Below are 22,016 nucleotides of genomic sequence, written 5' to 3'. Positions count from 1 at the left end.
CCGGTGCTCATGTAAAGCGGCGTCGAGTTCGCGATATATAAATCTGCATTAAAAAAGAGAGCGCCGTGAGTCGAACACAGATCCTTCTGTCCTGCTTCCGAACGCAACGAGAGGGGGCCCAAACATTGCCCTTTGCAGTGCTGCCTCCTCACTCCCTCTTTCCAAACCGCAGCGCAGCCGTCTGGCTGGCAGAGGACGAGACAGTCCGTCACAGTACTTTGGGAACACCTCGACCTGGCCCCAGCCCGCTCCAAATTGGGCGGCTCTAGCCGTCAGTCCGAGGACTTTTATGTGAGAAAGGGACGTACATGCGCTACGGCCAATCAACTCTTCAAATTTCTGTGACTCTTTAGGATTGGATGTGGGGCTGCCCATGCTCCGATCCAGTCCCTCCCACTCCCAAGCGACAAACAGAATATGTTCGGCCGTGGGATCTGTGGTGAAGCGACCCGGAAGTGTTGAAAATTTACGGACAAATGACATCCGTTAAAAGATAAACAACGGAGAGCGGAAATTAGACTGACTGAATTCACGGAAGGTCCGTGTAAGTAGCGGACAGAGGTTAGCCACCTTACTTGCACCGATTCATTGCTCCCTCGCTTTGAATTCATGCTGAAGAAAAGAAAGGAAGGGCCTTCCTCCGTGGCTTCGGATGTGCCAGGAGACTTATTGCTGGAATTTTTCTATATTGTTTATCGATCGAAGTACGTGGTTGAGGACCGCATCTTGACGGAGGGGGTGGGCGAGCTGAAGCGACATTCGTTTCCATGGACAACACGTCCATTATCACCCAGGTCACTAACCCCAAAGAGGAGGAAATCATATCCTGTACGCAGGATAAAGGTAAGGTTGATTGCTAGCCGAACCAGTCTGTGTCCACGGTGTTGTGCAAACTACCATATCAGAGAGAATCTTTATGTGGTAAAAAGGAAACATAAATGCGATCAAGAGAACTGTGACATTTATTTCTTTGCGCGTATTTTCTATTAGCAACAACGAAAAAAATGCTTGCCTGTGTACCTTTAGGTTGGTCAATTTTTAAGTTCTTGTGTTCGAGTTTCTTATGTATGTAACTTTTGAGGGGCGTGGATAATTGTGTTTTTTTCATTTGAAGGGAGTGAGAGTCAAGTCAATAAACTCGCGCTGTCAGTTAACGTGTGCCAATAATTTGTTTCGTCCATATTCTCAGCAAAATCCTGAATGGCTAAATGAATGCAGTGATATCAAACCCTGGAGCAGTGCTTATGATCTTGCTATTTGCTGTGAACATTTGTTTCCAAGAGGTTTGACTTCTTTCCCAAACTCTGACATCTGAAAACATTCATCTTAAACAAATAAGTGTATCATCTTCTACCTCCGTTTTTATATAATTTCCAGATGTGGGTGTGCCTAGAAATTGGCCAGCTGCCCACACTTTCGATTCAGCCTTCAAAACTGGAAATGCCCAACAGAAGTTCGCCGTTTTTGTATATGATATAATATCAGCTGTGAACTTAGATTGACAAAATTACTATACCTTCTGAACAAAGCACTAATCTCAAAATAATGATCGCTTTTTAATAAAAACAATAATTTCTTTCAGTACCTTGATTTTTTAATAGCACATTTTTCTTTCCACAAACAGGAGCCTGCTGCTGCTCGGTGTATTTCTATATAATGTTTTTGAGGGATTTTATAGAGACTTAACAAATATGTACAGCTGGTCTTGAAGCACTTGGTCTGCTATCAGTAGTGTGTGTGCTTTTAATTTTTATCCGTGCAGTCTGTTTTGTACACAGTGTGTTCCTAAAGCAGCGCAAAGTGGTATGATATTGGGGCAAAGACTTCCTTTTTCATAACGTGAAAGAATAATCTATCAAATATCTAGTCTTGCCTGGGTGCATGCTGTGAAGGCAAGGATCAGCGAATTAAGTACCTTCACGTGTTAGATAGTAGAACAGATCTTGCAAAGGCTGGAGATTGTCGTAAATCGAAGAACCAGATAAGGAAGGGATACAGATGTGCAGATTGATGATAAATGAGATGGGCTTTCTCCATGGATTAGGATTCACCATTGAGTCAGCAGTCTAGCACCTTTGCCACCATCCTAATGGTTGCCAGTTTAAGTGGTTTAACAATTCTAATCTAGCCAACTATTGATTGTTAAAGAAGGCTGTTGTCAACTATTTAAGTGTGTTTTACTGATTAACATAATGTTGCATCTCTGCGCCCCCCCTTGTTGTTTTAAAATAAATGAAACATAGTACATGAGCTGCATGCGGAGCTTTCTAGGATGAGGGTGGCAGGTAGTTACCAACAGTGATCAAAGGAAAAAATGGGTTGATTTATGGACAAAAGTTCGACTAGTTTGGAGTTGATTTATGAGCAGATGAGTGGACGATCATTATCCTCCTCCGAATAGGGACAACTTAATGGATGAGTGGATGACAAGTAATTATATCAATTGTTGACAGTTATTGAACCGAGTGGGAGTTCATTGACTGGTAAGCTTGTTTTGGTTTCAGTTTTAGTTAGGCTCTTGTCGTAAATATGCTTGATATTTAAATTGAATGTTGTATTTAAACAAATCTTTGTAGCCCCTTTACTGCGAACACTATCCAGGAAAATTCTTACTATCTACCAATAAACAGCCATTTATCCAGGTTTTATTTAAATGGCACCAAGAAGGAGATTTTCAAAGGATGATATTTTCTGCAATTACGTTTTTTGAATGTGAGTCAGATGAATAGTGAAACAGGGAAATGTATCTGCTTCACGGAAAACTTGTGAATATGTTGCCATATTTGGATGTGTTTTCCTCTGTAGACTTGCTTAAAGCTATTCCTAAGCGTTGCTTTATATTGAATGTTGAACTTCAGAATGTCTAATGGGTCCTTCAGTTGAGCGATTCATAGGCTAGTCTAAAAAGGCATATTCTAAAGAAGTGAAGCTAGTTGAAAGTAACATCTATATGGGCCAGAGTTTTCCTTCTCTTGTTCTCGTCAGTTAAAAAAAAGTGAATTGTTTGTTGTTATATTTTTTGCTTTAACAATGACCGCATTGGTGTTTGGGGGAAATATTACAGAAAACTGTATGTCCCCTACTTTCTTATCAGCCAGTCCTGCACCTTATGGGGTCGTCCTCTGAGACAATGTATCTTGGGGAAGTGTGATAAAATACTAATTTGAAATTTAGGTAATTTCTCAGCGGGTATGGTTGCTGAGATGTCAACTTGTGGCAGCATCCTGAAGGAGTGAAGCAAAACATAAAGGAGTCTGGTCCTATAACTATGTGCAGGTACAAGTGCTTGACATGTTGTTTACCTCTGTTGTGCCCCCACAGGAAAAAGTTGCTCTTCTGGTGTGGATCCAAGCTGGAATTTTCTATTGCTACACATATGCAAGCAATCCACTCCTAGTATGCAAGAGGATGTATTAATTGTTAAATGAACACCCAGAGTTTTCCAGTATTGTCCTGCGGACGTGCTTTTCTTCCACAAAACGTCTTTGGCATTTTGACGTCTTTGAGAAATTGTAAGAGGTGTTGGCTACGAGAACTACTTTCGAAAATATTATTGACACCAAATATAGTTTGTGATGGATTTTTTCTGTGTGTTGGGAAGGTAGTAAAGGTGACCTAATCTTGCACAGGCAGTTAGTTCATTATATCATTGTATTTTTCGTTCAATGTTAACTGTCAGACGTGTTCCGATAAAAGATATGGTTTATTACTATATCTATGTATATATGGGTAATGTGTTTTTATAAATGTCACCTGAATCTTCAGATGGCAATATAGGAACATATAACACATTACTCGTTATATAATTGTTACATTACATGATATTTCATTTTTTTTTAGTACTCTTTAGAAAAACTAAGCGCATTTGAGCATCATCTGTTTACTATTCATTGTTTGCCTGAGACTTCAGATATGTCTGTACATTTTTGAGAAATGTATGTTTTTTGTTTGGGATAATGTGCTAATATGTAACAATGTGTATTATTATAAGTCACATTTTAAATGCAAAGCACATTGTTAGGAAATTAAAAGCCAGCATTCTGAAATGTGATTTTCTTTTGAAGTAAATGCACACGTACAGTAGGTTTAATAAGACCTATTTAAAGAAAAAAGAAAGTGCCATGCTTTTTGCGTTTACGTTGTTTATTTTCAAATAATGGGGCTGATTTAATGATATATGTTTGCATCAAGGACTGACCTGCAAGGATGAGCTTGAAGTGTGCTGATAAGTGTTTTAAGAACAGCACTGTCCTGGTGAAATCATTTTTTTACCAGCACTGAAAGAAAGAGGAAATGCTTTGATTAATTGTTTTCATTGATGAGGGAAGCTAAATATTTTGCAAATGAATTCAGCAGTGTGAATTACAGGAACTACTTTACAGTTTGACCTCTTGTCTGGTAAATAAAAACTTTGTAACAACTGAGACATTCAATAAATAGGCTTAAAAGTGTGTGTGTGTGTGCGCGTGCGTGCGTGTGTGTGTGCGTATGTGTTTGCGCACACTAATTCCATTACACTGGCAACACTAATGCCTGTGAGGTTGTAGTTGGGTCGGAATTTCCACAGGAAGGCGTTTTTTTTGTTTCTTTGATAACTTTGGTACCATTTAATGAATCGACACAAAACGTTAAAAAAAAAAGTTTACTCACTTTGGATCCTTTTTTTTTTTAACATACTTTTATTGCTTTTTCAAAACATGCATCCTTATATCATTCCATTACATTAGACTTGATCATATTTAACCGTGCTTATCAAATAATTATACCTTTGCAAACTCTGTTTGTCACATCATATTACCAATACAACCTTACTGGAGCAATTATACATTTCCGTCAAATTTCAGTGGTTATATTCCAGGATGGACAACAAACCAAACTTCCCAACATCACCCCCCGGTCCTGTGCAAAGTTAGATATACAATATAATTGCCCTATCTAGTCTCTCCTGCTCTTGTGAATACCATACACTTGTAAGCAAATACAAGAGTATTTCTCGGGTCGTGGCGCTCGGGAGGAGCTCTGCAAGTTATATAGTTTATTGTTTGCATTCAGGAGTATCATACTGCATTACCTCCACCTCCTTGAGAGCCTCCAACATAAAATCCCACTCCTGTGTTATAGGGACTCTACGTAGTCCTCTCAGTTCTTCTCGGCGTAGGGCAGCACTCTCCGCTCCCTCCAGCAGTTCACTATGCCATGCGTGCCCCATGGGTGGCTTACGCAACTTCCAGCTCATTGTGATGGCACGTATCGCTAAAATAAGCGCCAGATCTACAAAACGGTATCGTACTTTGTGTTTCGATAAATGTGCATGCAAGCCTAATATACATTCTTCTACTGTTGAATGTAAGTCACGCCATGCAGTCTCACGAACTATGTGCCTGACAGTATCCCAGAACCCCGTAATTTTGGGGCATGCCCATAATATATGCAAGAGAACCAGCCCCTTCTAAGAGGCATCTCGGGCAGTGGTGTTGCGTCTGTGGAAACATTTTATCCAATTTATGGGGAGTAAGATAAGCCCTGTGAAGGACCATGGTGTGGATACATTTAAATTTTGAGTTCCGCGATATCTTTTTGGGTCGTTCCACAATGACCCCCATTCCTTGTCCGTCAAGGCTCGTCCGGCATCTTCTGCCCATGCCACCTGCAGTGTGTCCAGACCAACCTCTGTATGGGAACGGATCCCTACGTACAGCCACTTAACAAGCTGTCTACCTCTGCCCATATAGTAAAGCAGTTTAACCAGTTTATGCGTGGGGGGGTTCCTGACTCTGCGGGGCCCATTGTATTTTTACATACTGGAACAGTGCAGCATGCAATAAATATAAGTGCGCCGGCGCTCCCATTTCATTCACAAAGGTATCATGGTCCAAGAGCGTCCCAACCCCAAACAAATCAGCCACCGTGCTGATCCCAACATCCAGCCATGGTGTTATTCTACGCTTAGTTATGTGGCCGTCCAGCAAGGAATTCCCAATAATGGGATATTACTTGCATAAGCAATATGTTTACCAGTGTAGTGTATCGCCGCTTTCAAGCATCGAAGCGCGATGCGCAGCAGAATGGGGAGACGTTTCGGGAGCCTGCTATTGGGCAACAACAGGGTATGCAGGGCGCCGCAGTCTATATCACGGTCCGTAAACCCTATCTCTTGCAGGTTACGCGTGGCAGTCCAAAAAGACTGCCATTGTAGTTGGCATGCATAATAGTATTCTCTCAATCCCCCTCTACTCGTGCCCAGTTGTAGTTTTTTAAGACTGATACGACGTCTGCCCGATCCCCATATGAGGTCAGTAAGCAGGTTGTTTAACATTTTGAACGTGGTATGTGGTATTATAAGAGGTAAATTAGTAAAATAATAGATCAAACGGGGAAGTACCACCATTTTCGCCAGGGCCGCTCTCCCCATAACTGACAATGGCAATGTAGTCCAGAATGCAACACTAGAACGCAAGGCCCTAATCAAGTTACCATCCAGCATGTCTGCATGGGTCTGATATATCTGGATACCCAGATATTTGAAAGTGTGTTGTGGGACCTGCAGAATGGTATCTCTGAACTCAACAGTATGGGTGCCCTCATGTTCCGTGAAATAAAAAACATGTGACTTCGCTGCATTGATGGCAAGGACGGAGATAGATTCAAACAGACTAAATACCTCGTATAGTGGGTCTAGGGGGGAGGCGGAGATCCCTAATATACAGAATAATATCATCTGCATGCACGGAAAAAAGGTGTGTTGTATCCCTTAATGTAATGCCCATATCACGGAGGTCCTTACGCACCTTGATAGCCAAGTGTTCTAGGGCCAGTATGAATATAAGTGGCGACAGGAGGCATCCCTGTCTAGTCCCTCTGTATATCGGATATTCTGCCGAGATATTTCCACCAGTACGGGCACACGCAGTAGGAGCAGAATATAAAAGATGTAGCCAGACTATGTAGTCAGCTGGGATCCCAAATTGCTCCAGTACACAGAACATATAGTCCCAATTAATAGAACCAAACGCCTGACGCAAGTCCAAGGATAAACAGCCGGCATGTTCATAGTGGCTCGGGGCTTCCGTCAGGAGATAGTGTAGCTCCCAGGGATGTACTGCGGGCGGGGAGGAAACCAGTTTGATCTACATGAATCAGTTTAGTCAGGGAGGGCTGCAATCTATTGGCCAATACCTTACTTAATATTTTATACTCCGTGGTCAATAAGGATAGCGGGCGATAACTGGCCATGTCCGCGGGATCCCTACCTGCTTTCGGGAGTGATACCACTAACGCTTGTGCCGTCGTAAGGGGTAAAGAACCTCTCTCTAGCGCTGTGTTTATATAATATTTCCAATTGGAGCAGCAGTGCAGCGGCATATGTAGTATAAAATTCAACTGGAAGGCCATCCAGTCCAGGGGTTTTATTACGTGGGAGTCCTTTCATAGCGGCCCTGATTTCAGACTGTGTGATAGGTCCCACCATGGCTCTCTGGGCCTCCGTCGTTAGTTGCGGGTATGTGACGGAGGAAAAAAAGGCCTCCATATGGGCTGCCTCGCTGCTATTAGGTTTGCTATACAATGAGGCATAATAGTGACGAAACGCAACATTAATGTCCCCCCGGGTAGTGACTCTGTCCCCTCCCACGGTAGTGACCTCGTTTATAACAATCGCAGGGGGAGTATCCCTAATTAGTCTAGCAAGCAATGTCCCGGATTTATCTGCCTCAGTGTGGTTCAGCTGCGAGTACCTATGGTAGTCTATTACTCGGAGATCTTCTAGCAAGTCCGCATGCCTGATTCTAGCCTCCTGTAACGCTGCGCCCTTATCAGTGTCAGTAATGGCTTCCTGCTCCAACCTACCCATTTTGTGCTCTACATCTAAGAGGGATTTATGGAGTTCCTGTCGGGCACCAACTGTCGTACTAATTGCTTGCCCCCTTACCACCGTCTTAAAGGCGTCCCATTCGATCAATCTATTCGATGCAGTGTTACCATTTTCAACAAAATAACAGTCAATAGTGTCTGACATGGTTGTCCTTAACCCTGAATCCTCCAATATCTGTGGCCACAGCTGCCAGGTGGGTACCGGGGTAGGTATTCTTCCCCAGTTAAGAACAATCTCCAGTGGGTTATGGTCCGAAAAGGTCTTTGCCAAGTATGTAGCCTGGGACACCTGCATTGCTATCCGATTGGAAAAATATATTCTGTCTATACTCATGTGCAGTACGTGGACAGGGGAATAGAATGAGTATTCCCTATGTATAGGGTGCCGCATCCTCCAGACATCACACATCTCCCACCCCACTGCCCATATACGCAATGCTTCTGCTTGTTTAATCACACCCGCCGCACGTATGGCCGGGTGGGACCTGTCCAGGTAACATCCATCACCTTATTACAATCGCCTCCTATGATCCATGGGTGGTGTTCCCAACTGGTCAGTGCAATATTTAACATACCTCAGTACTTATCCTGTTCAATGATGGGTGCATATATGTTGCTCAAAATCACATGCTGTCCATCCAATGTCCCCCTTACAAAGATATATCTCCCTTGCTTGTCTATCCGCTGTTCCAGCGCTAGAAATGGCACGCCATGCCTAACCCAAATGGTGACCCCTCTCGCAAAGCTAGAATATGTGGTGGTGAAGATCTGACCTCTCCACTTCCTACGCAGCTTCGTCACTTCACCGTCCGCTATATGGGATTCTTGCAAGCACACTATCTGCGCTTTGCGGCGCTGCAGCTGCGCGTGTATTCTGTGGCGCTTCTGCACAGAGCCTAAACCCCGAACGTTCCACGTTAATATAGTGTACCTACCAAGTGTATGCATTGCAGTGTAATCTGCACCCACTTGCTTGCAGGCAGTGTCTCTAGACATTCAATCCTAACCAAGCCAATCTCTGCAATAGGACCGTTAACCCCCCCAAAACTCCCCAATACTCGGTCCGGTCGAAGAACTGTACCGGACCACACAACGTAACTGTACACAGAAGAACATTGTAAATACAGAAAACGCTTTCGCCATGTGGGGGACAGTGCTAGCGCATTGCATGTGGTGTAGTCTCTGTCAAGAGTGTGCATGTAAGCTCTATTGGGACCTTGGGCTGTAAAGGTGCACTTAACTCCATACTACTGCACAGTAACTAGAGTCATAACTTGCAAAATCATTACACATTTCACAAGTGCAATCCCAATATATCATTCAATTTAACCAAATAAGCCATCAGCTGTCTGCGGGGTCACAGTAGGGAACAGGGCCACACTCCCATCCGAGTCTGTGTCCTGCAGTTCGTCTTCAGAGGAGGTCTTATCTTCCAGCCTAGTAGGATGTGTGAAAGTGGCCGCCGCGAGGATCGCCTGCGACTTGTTTTGCTGCATCTGTTGCGAGGTGAGGAACTTCCGAATGGTATTCCTGCGTGATCGCCTACTACCACGGGCAGCAGGCACACCCGTCCCAGTGGGGCCCTTGATTGCGTCCTGAGATCCAGAGGGTGCAGTTTTGGTCAGTTCCATCACCTCCAGCCAATCATCCACATCCCCGGGGCTCTCAAAGAAGTACGCCTTCTGGTCGTGCAAAATCTTTAGCCTGGCCGGGAAAAGCAGTGTATATTTCAAGTTCAGGTCCCGTAGTCGTCGCTTAACTGCAATGAAAGAAGATCGCTGCCTTTACACCAGAACCGTGTAGTCGGGAAATAGCATTTTCGAAGTTGATCTGGGGAAGTTTGCGAGCCTTTTGCAGTATTGTATCCCTGTCACGAAAGTTCAGCAACTTCACTATTAGAGGACGCAGTGGGGCCCCCGGCCTCGGTCGCCCCGTGGGGTTCCTGTGTGCACGTTCAATACAATATTGAGTGGAGAGCGCCTCGGCCATGACATGATCCTTGAACCACTGCTCCATGTAGCGCGTAGCATCACTCCCCTCGCTTCTTTCTGGCAGACCAATGACACGTATGTTGTTCCTCCTTGCTCTCCCTTCTGCGTCCTCCACACGGTCCATCAGGGTGGCTACCTGGTCTTGCAGCTGCTTAATGTGCGCCTCACTCTTTGTCTGGCGTGGTGCTAGCTCCTACAATGTCGCGGTGTTGTCCTTTACCTGATCCGCAAGCTTCACGTGATCTGCCTGAAACAGGGTAAGGCCTGTCGTTAGGGTCCCGATCTCGAGCTCGATGGCTTTCCTGGACTCCTGCACTTCTTGTAAGATGAGTTTCAGTTTGTCCCCTGGCTCAGTCAGGGCAGTAGGCGGGATGCAGCTGAGCGGCGGCGTGCCATCGGTGTGTTCCGCTGTGTTCGGTATGGGCTCAGAGCTGCCTCCCTGCTGTCTTCCTCTATGGCGCCCCATCACGGGGGAAGGCGAGGAGGCACACAATAACAAGCGGCTTGTTCTGTTACCCCAACGCCTCGCTAGTGTGCTTACAGCCCAAAAAAAAAACAAGCCGCCACCCCAGGACAGCCCGCCGCCACACAGTACTTCAGGATTCCGCAGTCGCTATGCGCCACGGCCCATCTGTGCTCAACGTCCATGCAACTCCAGACCGGTCCTGTGCTATAACCGTCCTAAGCGCCAGAGAGGTCGCAGAAGCCGGATCACACTGCCCACAGCTCAGCTCTGTCACCCCAGGCACACCGATTTCAGCTGGTACCTGCCTCTACTTGTCGCTGCGTTTCAATGTTCAGGTTTGCGTGCACAAGGAAGCTGGATTCAGTTAGGCCCCATGTGTGCTGTGAATCCCTCCTCGTGGCGCGCAGCGCTTCAGGGATTCCTCTTTCGTGCCACAGGGATCCCACTCGCCTCAGAGGTGTACCGCTGGCCTGCTCACCGTGTGTGGGTCGTCTTCTGCAAACTCCGCTAACCCCTCCGGCGGGCCGCCAAGTCTGTCATCGAAGGTAGGCCTCACCGCATCCCCGGGCTCGCGTAGTTGCAGCGCCCTAGTCCCGCAGTAGTCTCCGTTCTCCTCCCACGATTCCAGAAGGCCTCCTCAGCTCATCACCGGCTTCACCTACAGGGGCTCGCTGTAACGACGATTTGTCTGCCTCCCAGGCCAGGACAGGGTCCAGGTACCGCAGTCGTCCGGGTCTTCTCGCACAGCCCACGCTTCTGCACCACCATGCGACGCCCCATCCGAGCGCAGGGCAATCCGCACCTTCCATCGGTAGATCTCGGCTTAAAGGCAGCTCTGATTGTTGGACGAGCCTCAGGCAGTCTGCTCCCTCATCCGCAGACCCCAAACTACCGTGTGCCACAGGATAATGATAGGAATGTAGCCCAGGTCCGGAGCTCATCTAAAAGACGACCGCCATGCTCGGCCTGTAGCCACGCCCCCCTACACACTTTGGATCCTTAATGGGTAATTTCGCCCTTATCTGCCTAGCAGGGCCAGTAAACATGGTGCATGTACGAGAAAATTCCAGTAGGACACTTTCTACTGAAAAAAACTGCTGAACAGAATGACATTAAATTTGGCAGAAAGTTCCAACTCGGAAAGGGGGCTTTTTGTTATTTAGTGTAAATAACTTCAGTAGTTTTTGAGAAATGTTAATTTAAATAGGTGCTCTGGGTGTTCATGAAGGGGTTAATCTCCTGGAAAAATTAGTAATATTTTGAACACTCCCACCAACCAATATCCTGGTACCCCAGAACCTCGCAATCTGATTGGCCAGCTGGAAAAGGTCAAGAAAATGTTGTGGCGGCCTTTACAGGATTCAGGGACTCGGCCCCCCATCCTAAAAACTTTTTTTTAAAAAAGACATAAGGGGATAGGGTCGGGGTATCCTGACTGTAGGTGCTTGTGAGGGACCCATAGCACCCTTCTCTCACAGTGATTTTAAATAATTATTTTTGTATTTTGGGCCGCTGGCAGCTGTGAGACCCAGCGCATTCCTCATGTGAGTGACTGCAGTACTCTTACGTCAGCAGCTGTATAAGCAACCAGTCCATGGTACAGTGGCACCGTAAAAGCTTCCTTGAGAAAGCTTGCTAAAGGCAGGGCACAGTGTGGGTTGTCTTCATATAAAGAGCTGGCCCTATTGTGTTTTGATATTATAATAGCAAATGTTTTTCCCCTTTATAACATCACAAAATTTCGTTGAAAAATACAGCAACAGTAACATATATAAATGATACATAAAAAAATGTAATATTAATAACATTGCATAAAGAACCAATGATGGTATCACTCTAAGGCAATATACATCTATTCACACAGTGGCTGGAAGGAAAGTTGTGATTTATCAGAATTATTACCTTTCACATGCAAGCAACTCCCTCCACGTCATTGTCTAGTCCAGGCAAACAGTGCAACTCTTTTACACAATTCTTTGTCTTGACTATACCAACCTATTCTTTGTGGCATAAATTCATAATTTTGCCTTGCAAAATGAAAGGTGGAACTAAGCGCTCCCTTCTCATCAAGAAGACATTTTCAATAGATAACTAATCTCTTTCTTATTTCCCAAAAAGGATTCAAAACCCTTAATTAACATGTTTTCACCTGGCCAACCATTAATTGCAAACCTAATAACCCCTTTCAATATCATGTAGTTTCCTAACTCATGTTTCCATTCTTCTACACTCATCCCGTGCATTTCTCCTACTTTAAACAATGCTACAACACAGTCATCCCTCTCACACTTTGAACCCTCTCTGATGGGTAAAACCATTCTACTAAGGAAGTCCACCACTTTATTTTTCGCCTCTGGCACATATTGTCCCTCATATTTATAATCTAAAAGTTGCATAGCTAATCGTACAATTGTAGGGGTAGCATTGTTTAAAGGATGAGTGGTAAGAACTTTAGTTGGAAGTTTATGATCACATCACTCTAAAACACTGAATCCCCAAAGAAACTGGCAAAAGTGTTCCAGACCCCATGCATTCCCAAAAACCTCCCTTTAAAAAATGGATTACTTTTTTCCATAGGTGTTAGTTCCCGGGAAGCAAAAGCACTACTTCACTTCTCTTCTCATTAATTTGTGCTAAAATAGCTCCCAATTCCTTTCCACTAGTATCAGTCGTATTATTCATTTACAATTTTGATCAAAACCTTGTAATAATGTTGCTTTACTAATATCATCCGTAATGCTATCAAATACTATTTGATACTCTTGTCACCAAACAATGTACAAATATTTTCAGCAATTGTCTAGTTTTGAGCATTTTTCCAGAAAAAGTATTTACAAACTTAGAATAAAATTCTGCTAGTCCAAGGAAAGGACAAACTTCATCCTTATTTTGTGGTGCTGGCTCCTTTCTAATGGTCTCAACAAGGTATTTTCTAGGTGTGATTCACATGCAACTGATTTCATGCCCAAATAAGTGAGGACCGTCTTCGTGAACTTATACTTGAAAAACTCTATCAACCCATTTTCTTAAAGAATCTTCAAAACGATCTGAAGTTTCTCATCATGATATTAAAAAATAACTTTTTCAGAATTAAAATACCACCGTAAAAGAATGTATCTTGTTTTATATTTTTGAATGATATATACAAAGGTCTATTAAACATTGCAGCCAGAGAGGCTAACCCGAAAGATAATTTTGAGGACTGAAAGCAACCAACTGGAGTAATAAAAGTAGTTAAGTGCTTGCTTTCAGAGTTTAACTGTACCTGATATCTATGGTAGAAAACCAATGAATTCCTTTTGTTATTGCCAGGAACTTGTTAACGTGGGGTAAGGAGAATCCATCCACATGAATGTTCCTGTTCTAATCTCTTAAATCCACACATAACCTTTCCCGGCCATTGGCCTTGCAAGCCAGGACCAGGGGCGCTACAAAAATCAGACGATTCCACACGCTCTATCACAGCTGTTTCAAGTCTCTCTATTTTAACAATAACATCATCTTTTGTCCCTAAGGGAATATTCCTCACTTTGGAGTGCCTGGTTGGGTCACCTCCTTAAGAATTACTTTGGTTCATAAACCTATTGAGTTTCCCAATTTTACCAGAAAATACAGGAAGAAATTCTAATCCCCGGAGGAGGGGTGGATTCATCTATGTTTAGTCAGTATTATCCTACAAAGGTCAGCCAAGTGCCATGTATCTTTGCCTTTGCTATTGCCCATCTCCCTCCGGAGACCATGCAATCACCCAAAATGCCTTTGATGGACTTCTTAAAAAGAACTGCCACCCTCTGTACACAACATGACTGGTTGGTGCATATAAAATGTTCTATCCATCTTTGACCATATAATATGCTTCCCATCCCTCTTCTAACAGATGAGATTCTTGTATAATTATAACCTCACTATCCACAAGTCTAAGATACTCTAGAATTCTTCTCCTTCTGCTGCTAACCCAGAGGCCATTCCAGTTTGGACCCTTAACAGTCTAAGAGTCGACAGCTCTACCATAAATAGAATTTGATGGAAGGGACCAATTTAGATATGGCTGAGTTCCTGACTCATCCACGGGAACACTGTCCACCAACGAGGACTTACTTTATTTTCTTTTTCCCATCCCCCACATGCTCCCATACCTGGTGATTGTAAAAAGTAACACTTTTTGTTGTTGTTTAAGCCCATCGCACCCCACCCCCGGTAACCCTCCATAACAACTATGGGTATTCTTGAACAGCTACCCAATCAAGCTCTCTTTACTCCACAGCATTAATAAACCAATTTCCTTTCTGATGTGCTTTGATCTGATCAACTAATGTTCTTACTTCCTTAGGCAGGGGTGTGGATTTCCTATAGCCCGACACCCAGAACATATTGTTTTGGGTCAAGGACAACACGCTTTCATGTTTATTTTGTCCTTAGGACAAGTAGACCAAACCCCCTCCAGTACAAACCCTTTGGCTGTCAGTTTACAGTACCACATTCTGGATCAGAATAGGGCATTGTCTGCAGTTATGGTAGTATTTGTGTCCACAAGTTAATGTGTTTCGAACTTGTATTTATGGTTCAGCAATGCATAGCCTTTATTATTAGGGTGAGTGCTCTAAGGAAAGGTTGTACGTTCGGACTGCACTACTGACAGTGGTTCCAGAAAAAAAAATGTGTACACCCATTTGCAGAGTTTAACGATATGGGGCTACCTATAATACTCCCAGAATGCTCTCTGATTATATGCAAATATTTTCAGTAGCTTACAAGTAAGATTGAGAATTTTTTGCTTTGTCAATAAAACGTTCACAATAAAATGCAACTGGGAAAAAAATGTTATGCCAAACTACTGTGAAATTTTAGGTACAATTTTTTTGATGCATCATTAAGTAAAATTGGTTTATGCATGCTAGTGTAAAAAAAATATTCATAATGGAAAATCAGCGTAGCCAGTTTCAACAAGATTATGGTAAATATGAAAATAAACAAGCATTGGCAAAGCCAATAGGTGGGACATTGGTGGTCAGTCTTTTGGTTTTGTCAGTGTGTCTTGTTTTGACATGGTTTTTGTAAAACTTTATTGTTATGAGAGTTGCCGGGCCTTCCCCATTATAACAAACATAGGCAAAAAGCAAAGATATTTTTTGGTCTCGAAAACAAAACACACACATTGCCACAGTAGTCCCTAGCACTGATCAAAACTACTTTGAGTGCTGATATGCTCCTTGTGAAAGAATAGAATGTGGTGAAGTCTTCCGATAAATGGATAGAGGGATAGAATGTGAATACAAAACAAAAGGTCTTGGCCCAATTCTTAAAGAAAGTCACAAAAATGCACCCATGGTATATGTCCTTGCATTAGTGCATATTTATAGCTTTCATAAATTCACAAGTATGTACAGAAGTAGGCCAGGAAATCGTACTCTTAGAAAATATTTGTGAACAGCATTTTAGCATGAGCAAATATGTATGTGTAGATTTGCTCATGCGAAAATCTGTTGAGTGTTTACGAGTTCACTTTCCTCCCAATCACTTTTTCCCCGAATCTTGCAAGAAGTTTTACTTCTGCCCTTGTCAGGAGTAAATTTCCAACCTTTCTCAGTATGGGAAAAGATTAGAGAACAGCTTGTGAAAACCCATTTAACATGCAAGTTAATAGGTTTGCGCAAACTTGGGCGAGGACAATCTAACCCTGGAACTATCACTTACTGCTATCTCCAACCCCAACATGTAGATTTGTGGAAAGGTGGCAAAAGAATGGAATTGCTAATATTCAGACTCTACTGTAGTATTAGCCTTGGCATAATCAGAGAAGCTATTATCAGAGCTCTTACATATATGGATTGCTGCCATAATTTGTCGCCGCACGACATGGCACCAAAGGGACAAGTGAATATTTTAACAAGACAAGTAGATTTATGAAGCCGCCTGGCCATGGACAATAAGATATTTTATTAAATTCCACATCCCTGCTTAGGGTCTCTGATGTTGTACAGTTTATTATTCCACATCATTCTAAGAGTAGCAGGGAAACATATATGTGCTGTAGCTCCCAATTCCCTGAGTTCTGGGAAGTATTGTCCTAATTCCTGCTGTCTGTCTTTTGTGGCTCTGGAAATATCTGACCTGATACGGAAGGACCAATCACCTTTCTTGTACCTCCCTACTCTGAGAGCCTCTGAAAGCATTTTCTCTTTAAGGGAGGATGTTTTAAAATTAACCAGAATTCTACTTGGTGTCTTCCTGGCTAGCCGTCTGGAGAACGGATGTCAGTGAATCTTCTGTATGTCTCCTTCTACAGTAGCTACCTCAATATTGGGAATAAAGTCCTTCAGTAAATTAGTCATAAAGCTTTTAATATTCTCCCACTCTAGGCCTTCTGATATGTTCAGTATCCTGATATTGTTCCTTCTTCAGTTGTTCTCAGGTGCTGCTATTTTGTCATGTAGGTCCTTATCTCTGGTTTTTAACAGCTGGAGATCTTTTTGATTTACTTCTACCTCCCTAGTGAGTTCTTCAAGGGAACGTTTCCATTAGACAGACTCTATCTATTAAGGAGTTCTTCTTAACTTCTAAAGCTTCACATGCTCCCTGAATGTTTTGCTGATTCCTTTCTGTTATTGCTAATGTTTCTCAAACTTAGTCTGTCAGGGTAATGCGCATCCTCTCTACTCCTAGCTGGTTTTCTTTCCCTAGAGTTGATTGCCTAGGTCTTGAGTTTGGGAGGCAGGAGACTGTGCCTGTTTCTACTCTTGGTTATTAGCTCCAACTAATACTTGAAATCTGTTTCCGGATTCAAAAGCCTCCTTAGCCCCTGGCATTTGCTTCTTTACCCCAGTATCTTCCATTTTGTCTGTAGTTCCTTGTGTGTCCAGTTCAACTCCTAGATTATGACCCTGCAAGGGTTGAGGGGTATGGGAAGCTGAAAGAGAAAAAAGCTGCTCCTCTTTTGACTGGACCCTAAAGTAAGAGCGCAAGGAAGGGGTGATTTTTACACTATCTGCTGTTTTAGCCCCTTTCCTCCCTGCTGCTTTTGAAACTGACTGTTCACTTGGAAGCTTCTGAGATTGAGTGTGGGAAGGCTGGGGAGGGTGGGACAATCTCTCCTTTGTAGTAACAGGTTTCCCTTGATTAGCAAACAGTTGTTTTGAAGGGAGTGTAGTTATTGTGTGAGAAAAGGTCCCTGGCTCTCCTTTCTCCCAAATGTGTCTATTGCGTAACACATTATCTTTTGGTTTGCAGTTCTAAATTGTGTGAATCTGGTTCTGAAATTCCGCCTCCTATCGCCCATTTACTATTAGCTTTTGTGCCTGTATCAGAGGAGGCTCCATGCAGGTGTTTCCTTCCCCAGTTCTTCTTTATTGTCGCACTAATGGACGCTCTGTGGCAACCATTGCCCTCGTTGTCCCTGGTGTTTATTTCGGCTGTCGGCCGAGTCGGGGACAGGATGTTGCAGGCTCTCCCGCTGACACTGCTGAAGATGCCCCATAAGCTGATCCTCGCTGAGGCTCGCCAGCCTCTGACGAGCTGCGACGCGGCCTCAGCCCACACGACCAAAGAAATTCACTGACAAAAGCAAAGGTTACAGGGACTTTATAGTAAGACTGACATTTCAATCGTACAAAACAAGAGAAATTCAGCAGTTCTAGTTAGCTGAGCGAACTATAAAATACACCCCGAAATGCACATGCTTTTTGCATGTAGAAGATTAGGACTATTTGCCTGGTGGTTTTGAGGCATAGGCAAAAGATCTAGAGGGCTGGTTAGCAGGAGTCTCGGTCTGAGGCATCGTGCGTGTGGCGCTGGCGCTGCTCCAGTTAAGAGTGGGAGATCCTTGGGGTGCCAGCTGGCCTGGGGCATGGTAAAGAGTTGGAGGTGGCTTGTATAGGAGCCAGGGAGTCAGTGTTGGTGGTTAGTCATATGTTGAATTTTGAGATGGTGCAAGATAGGTCATGGGTTGCTAGAGATCCATTTCTGGTTGTGGATTGTGTTGCATTGTCATTGAGTGATCCATTTTTTCTTTTACAGGTTTGAACATTTGGATGTTGAATTCTATGAGATAGCGATTTGGTCCATGTGAGTGGGATGGGGTTGCCTATCGAGATGTTGGAGAAGTTATCAAAGATGGGTCGAGGAGGTCTCCGGCCTCGCGGGTGGGGGAGTTCATTCATTGGGAAAAGCCCAATATCCTGAGGTCTTCTAAAAGGCTGGCGAAGTTGGGGTATGTTTGGTTGTTTAGTTATGAGTTTAAGTCACCAAGTAGGAGGTAGGAGTTGGAAACTACCATTAGCAGAGCAATGAGGGTGGTAATGAAGTGGGCTCCGGCTCCCCTGGGCGATAGTGGAGGGCACCAACTATTGTTGGGGCATTAGGAATGTTGATTTTAAAGGCCAGGTTTTCTAGTCCGCTTTGGTGTGGCTGAGGTAGTAGTGCAGTTGATGTCTTCGTGGTATATGATGGCTATGCCGCCTCAGGGCTTTTTGGCCAGTTCTTGTTTAGTGATTTTGTAACCGGGGGTGTGGCAATAGCTATATCTCGGTCAATTGCAGGATTGAGCAAGGATTCAGGGACAAAGAGGAGGTCAGGGAAAGGTCCTCCAGGACATCCCAGATTTCGCTGTTCATCTGCTATTTTCAAGGCTCTGAGGTGTTGGGGCGGGTTTCCTTGGGCGTTGTGAGCACCTTGAGAACAGCACGCACTGGAGACAAAACGGTGGCAAAAAACAAGAAATGGGGTAAAAAAGTGGAAAAAAGGACTGAAAACAGGAGGAAGCAGAAAACAGGCCAAAGTAGAAAGCAAAAAGGAGATAAGAGAAAAGAGGCTAATACAGAGGGGGGAAAAAGCACAAAGCTGGGAAAGGGGGAGAGAGCGTCTAGGAAGCCTCCGGAACGATGATGTAGGTCCAAAAGGATTGGTGCTTGGGGGCAGGACCTGGCAAAAGCAACAAAGCAGAAAGTCAGGCAGGCACCTTTTAATCACTTCTATGTACTCTTTTATGTACTCCTGCATAAGTTGCATACTCTTGATTTGTAGTTGCCAGTGTCAGATGTATTGCTGTATCATGTACATGTGTGAATTTGTTAGGCAAGGAATCACTTCTTATTGCTTTTTTGATTTGGGCCCGATGTATATACAATTGCTATTTTATGTGTTGTTACAAATGTGTCCCTAGATTTGATTAGCATTCACTGTTTGATAGATGATATGGTATGTGTTTTTGGCTTGAATGTGGTGCCAGATGGTGGCACATACTTTATAATTTCAGTTGCTCAACCCACCTACCATCTGTATAAAAATATTTATGGCTTTGGCCTGTGTATACTATAATGAATTATTTTGCGTGGTGTGGGTTTCTGATGGAGTAAATTAAACTTGGGTGAAGTGCACATTTTTGTAATATCATTTTTAGGATGTTTCAAACGATTGTGCTATACTTCGTGAATAGCACAAAATAACATGAAGAGTAAATTAGGAGTTTTTTTCCAACTTGAGACTCGGACGCCTGGATCTTTTTTAATTTATTGGCCCATGATTTTCTTTCTTTCTGGTACAGAAAAGTTAGGTTTTGGAAAACTATTTTATCTACTAACTCTCCACAGTGGACTTGATAATAGGCAACACATTCTGTCAGTATTTTAATGGATGGCCTGAGTTGACATCATCTTGGTGATAAAGCTGCCATCATAAAAAACATCAATAGATGATTCAGTTGAAGCACAAGGGTACAAATGTACTTTTGTATCTCTTACTTGTTGGTTTTGCCCCATGTTCCTCTGCTCTTAAGAAAAATCAAACACACTTTCCTTGCTCAGCTAAGAACCTCTTTTGCTCAGTTAAATATATTTGTATGTGTTAGAAATTGGGTTGTTGGTTGACTGGGTGATATGAGCCCTGGTCAAGCAGCAACCACAATCCTAGTCTGGGGAAGAGATGAGCAAACCCTAAATTAACCTGTACACACCCTCTGGTAGCTTGGCACTGAACAGTTAGGCTTAAGTCACAGGCTGTGTGTAAAGTATTTGTGCAACATTTCAAACAGTGAAACTGTGAAAACACCATACAAAAAGATTCCACACCAAGGTAGAAAAATAGATCTGAATCTAATAAATAAAACCGGAGCAAAATAACAGCAACAACCCAATTAGTAGAACCAGAGCTATTGATTTTTGAAGTTAAGTGAAAAATCGCTCCAAAAAGCACAAAGCGATATTAAGGATATCCGGTCGCGTCAGACCGGGACAAAGTCACAAGTTCAGGCCCGCTGTGATGGAGCACGGGCCAGCTACATGGAACAAGTTAGGTCCGCTGAACAAAGTACCTTAAATCCAGGTTGTGGAACGCTGCGTGGATCCGTGTCAAAGTAGCGTCTCTCATCAAAGGCAATGCGTCGGTTCCAAGATGCAGCGATGCTGCGGTACAAGGTCCTGTTGTGTCGACATTAATGATCCTGTCGACAGAGCTTGTGATGCGAAGTCCGGTGTCGAGGATGCGAGGCGCAGCAGAGAAGATGCATTGATCCTGATGAGCGGTGAAGCTGCGATACCGAGTTTTGGTGTTCTCATCAAGGCTGCCGTCGACAAGGAATATGAGGAGCTTCCGCCGGGAAAAGTGTTGCGCAGTGGCTGTTCCAAAGGCGATGCATTGGTCCCAAGATGTAAGAGGTGCAGTGATTCAAGTCTTTTGCGACGGGTCCAATCCCCGCAGCAGTGGCGATGCATTGAATCTGCTCAAGGATGTGGCGCCCAGCAGAGAAGATGTGTCGGTTCCACTGACAACCACCTTAGGCCCACGTCCAAGGACCCTTGACTGAGGTAGCACCACATGGCAGGGTAGACTCACAGATGGCAGAGTCCAGGTACATTGGTTCGAAGCCGGTTATGTCTTCATACCAGGAGTCCAGCCACCTAGCCCTCTAGTCACTCTGGGTTCTAGGGTCAAGTGATGCAAGTCCAGTCCTTCTCACCCAAGGCAAGAGGACAGCAGATCAGCACAGCCAAAGCAGGAGTCAAGCAGAGTGGCAGTATTCAGGGGTCCAGAAGTGTACTGAAGTTGTGGTGTCTGAGGTCCATCTTTCATACCCTGGTACCCTGGTTCTGGAAAGTGGGAGAAGCGTCTAGACAGTGGCTTTGAAGTGCAAGGAATTCTCTGCCTCCCCTGTCCTGGCTTAAAGCTGGCTGAAGTGACAATACTGGGTTGTTAGGCCCTGTGTGTGGACAAGGCACATCCTATTCAGATGTAAGTGAGGCTGTGACCAGCTCCTACCTCCCAGCCCAGAGTAGCACAGGAATTGACACCTAAGCTCCTATTGGGTGTGGCTGTCTAGAAGGAATACACAAGGCCCAACTGCCAACTAAACATCGTTCATGTGAGCAGAGACAGACTGCATTCACCAAATGGCTAAAGCAAGAAACTGCCAACTTTCTAAACTATTTACAAAAAGTACAACCTGGCAACCGTTTTTCTCATGCGTCTATTTATTTCAGCAGACTGAGGGCCAATATTTATAATCCTTGGTCCTGGCTACATTATTTTGCCCTGATTTATACATTTTTAAATGAACATTTTAACAGTTATAAACGTCTGGAAACAAGGAGTGATACACTTTTTAGTTCAAATCAAAATTGCTCTGTGCTGATTTTCCAATGGTCAAAACCTTAAACATTCATAAACAGTGCTTTTGTCAAATGAAACAATTGTGTTTAAAT

At 43.7% G+C, this 22,016-nt stretch overlaps 1 protein-coding gene across 2 annotated transcripts in view; it reads left to right on the top strand.

Annotated features, from left to right (window-relative positions):
• The first annotated feature begins 398 nt into the window (after positions 1-398).
• The window catches only part of LOC146796353 (CTD small phosphatase-like protein), a 332,502-nt gene continuing 310,884 nt past the window's right edge, over positions 399-22,016 (top strand). For both annotated transcript variants that reach the window (XM_085628875.1, XM_085628874.1), the window contains exon 1: positions 399-843. In XM_085628875.1, the coding sequence (XP_085485001.1) occupies positions 768-843 (76 nt within the window). In that variant the 5' untranslated portion in view covers positions 399-767. The remainder of the gene's footprint in view (positions 844-22,016) is intronic.

This window comes from Triturus cristatus, chromosome 10 (genome assembly GCF_964204655.1).
Source record: "Triturus cristatus chromosome 10, aTriCri1.1, whole genome shotgun sequence".
Taxonomy (NCBI): domain Eukaryota; kingdom Metazoa; phylum Chordata; class Amphibia; order Caudata; family Salamandridae; genus Triturus; species Triturus cristatus.
This window is presented reverse-complemented; position numbering and strand designations above follow the sequence as displayed.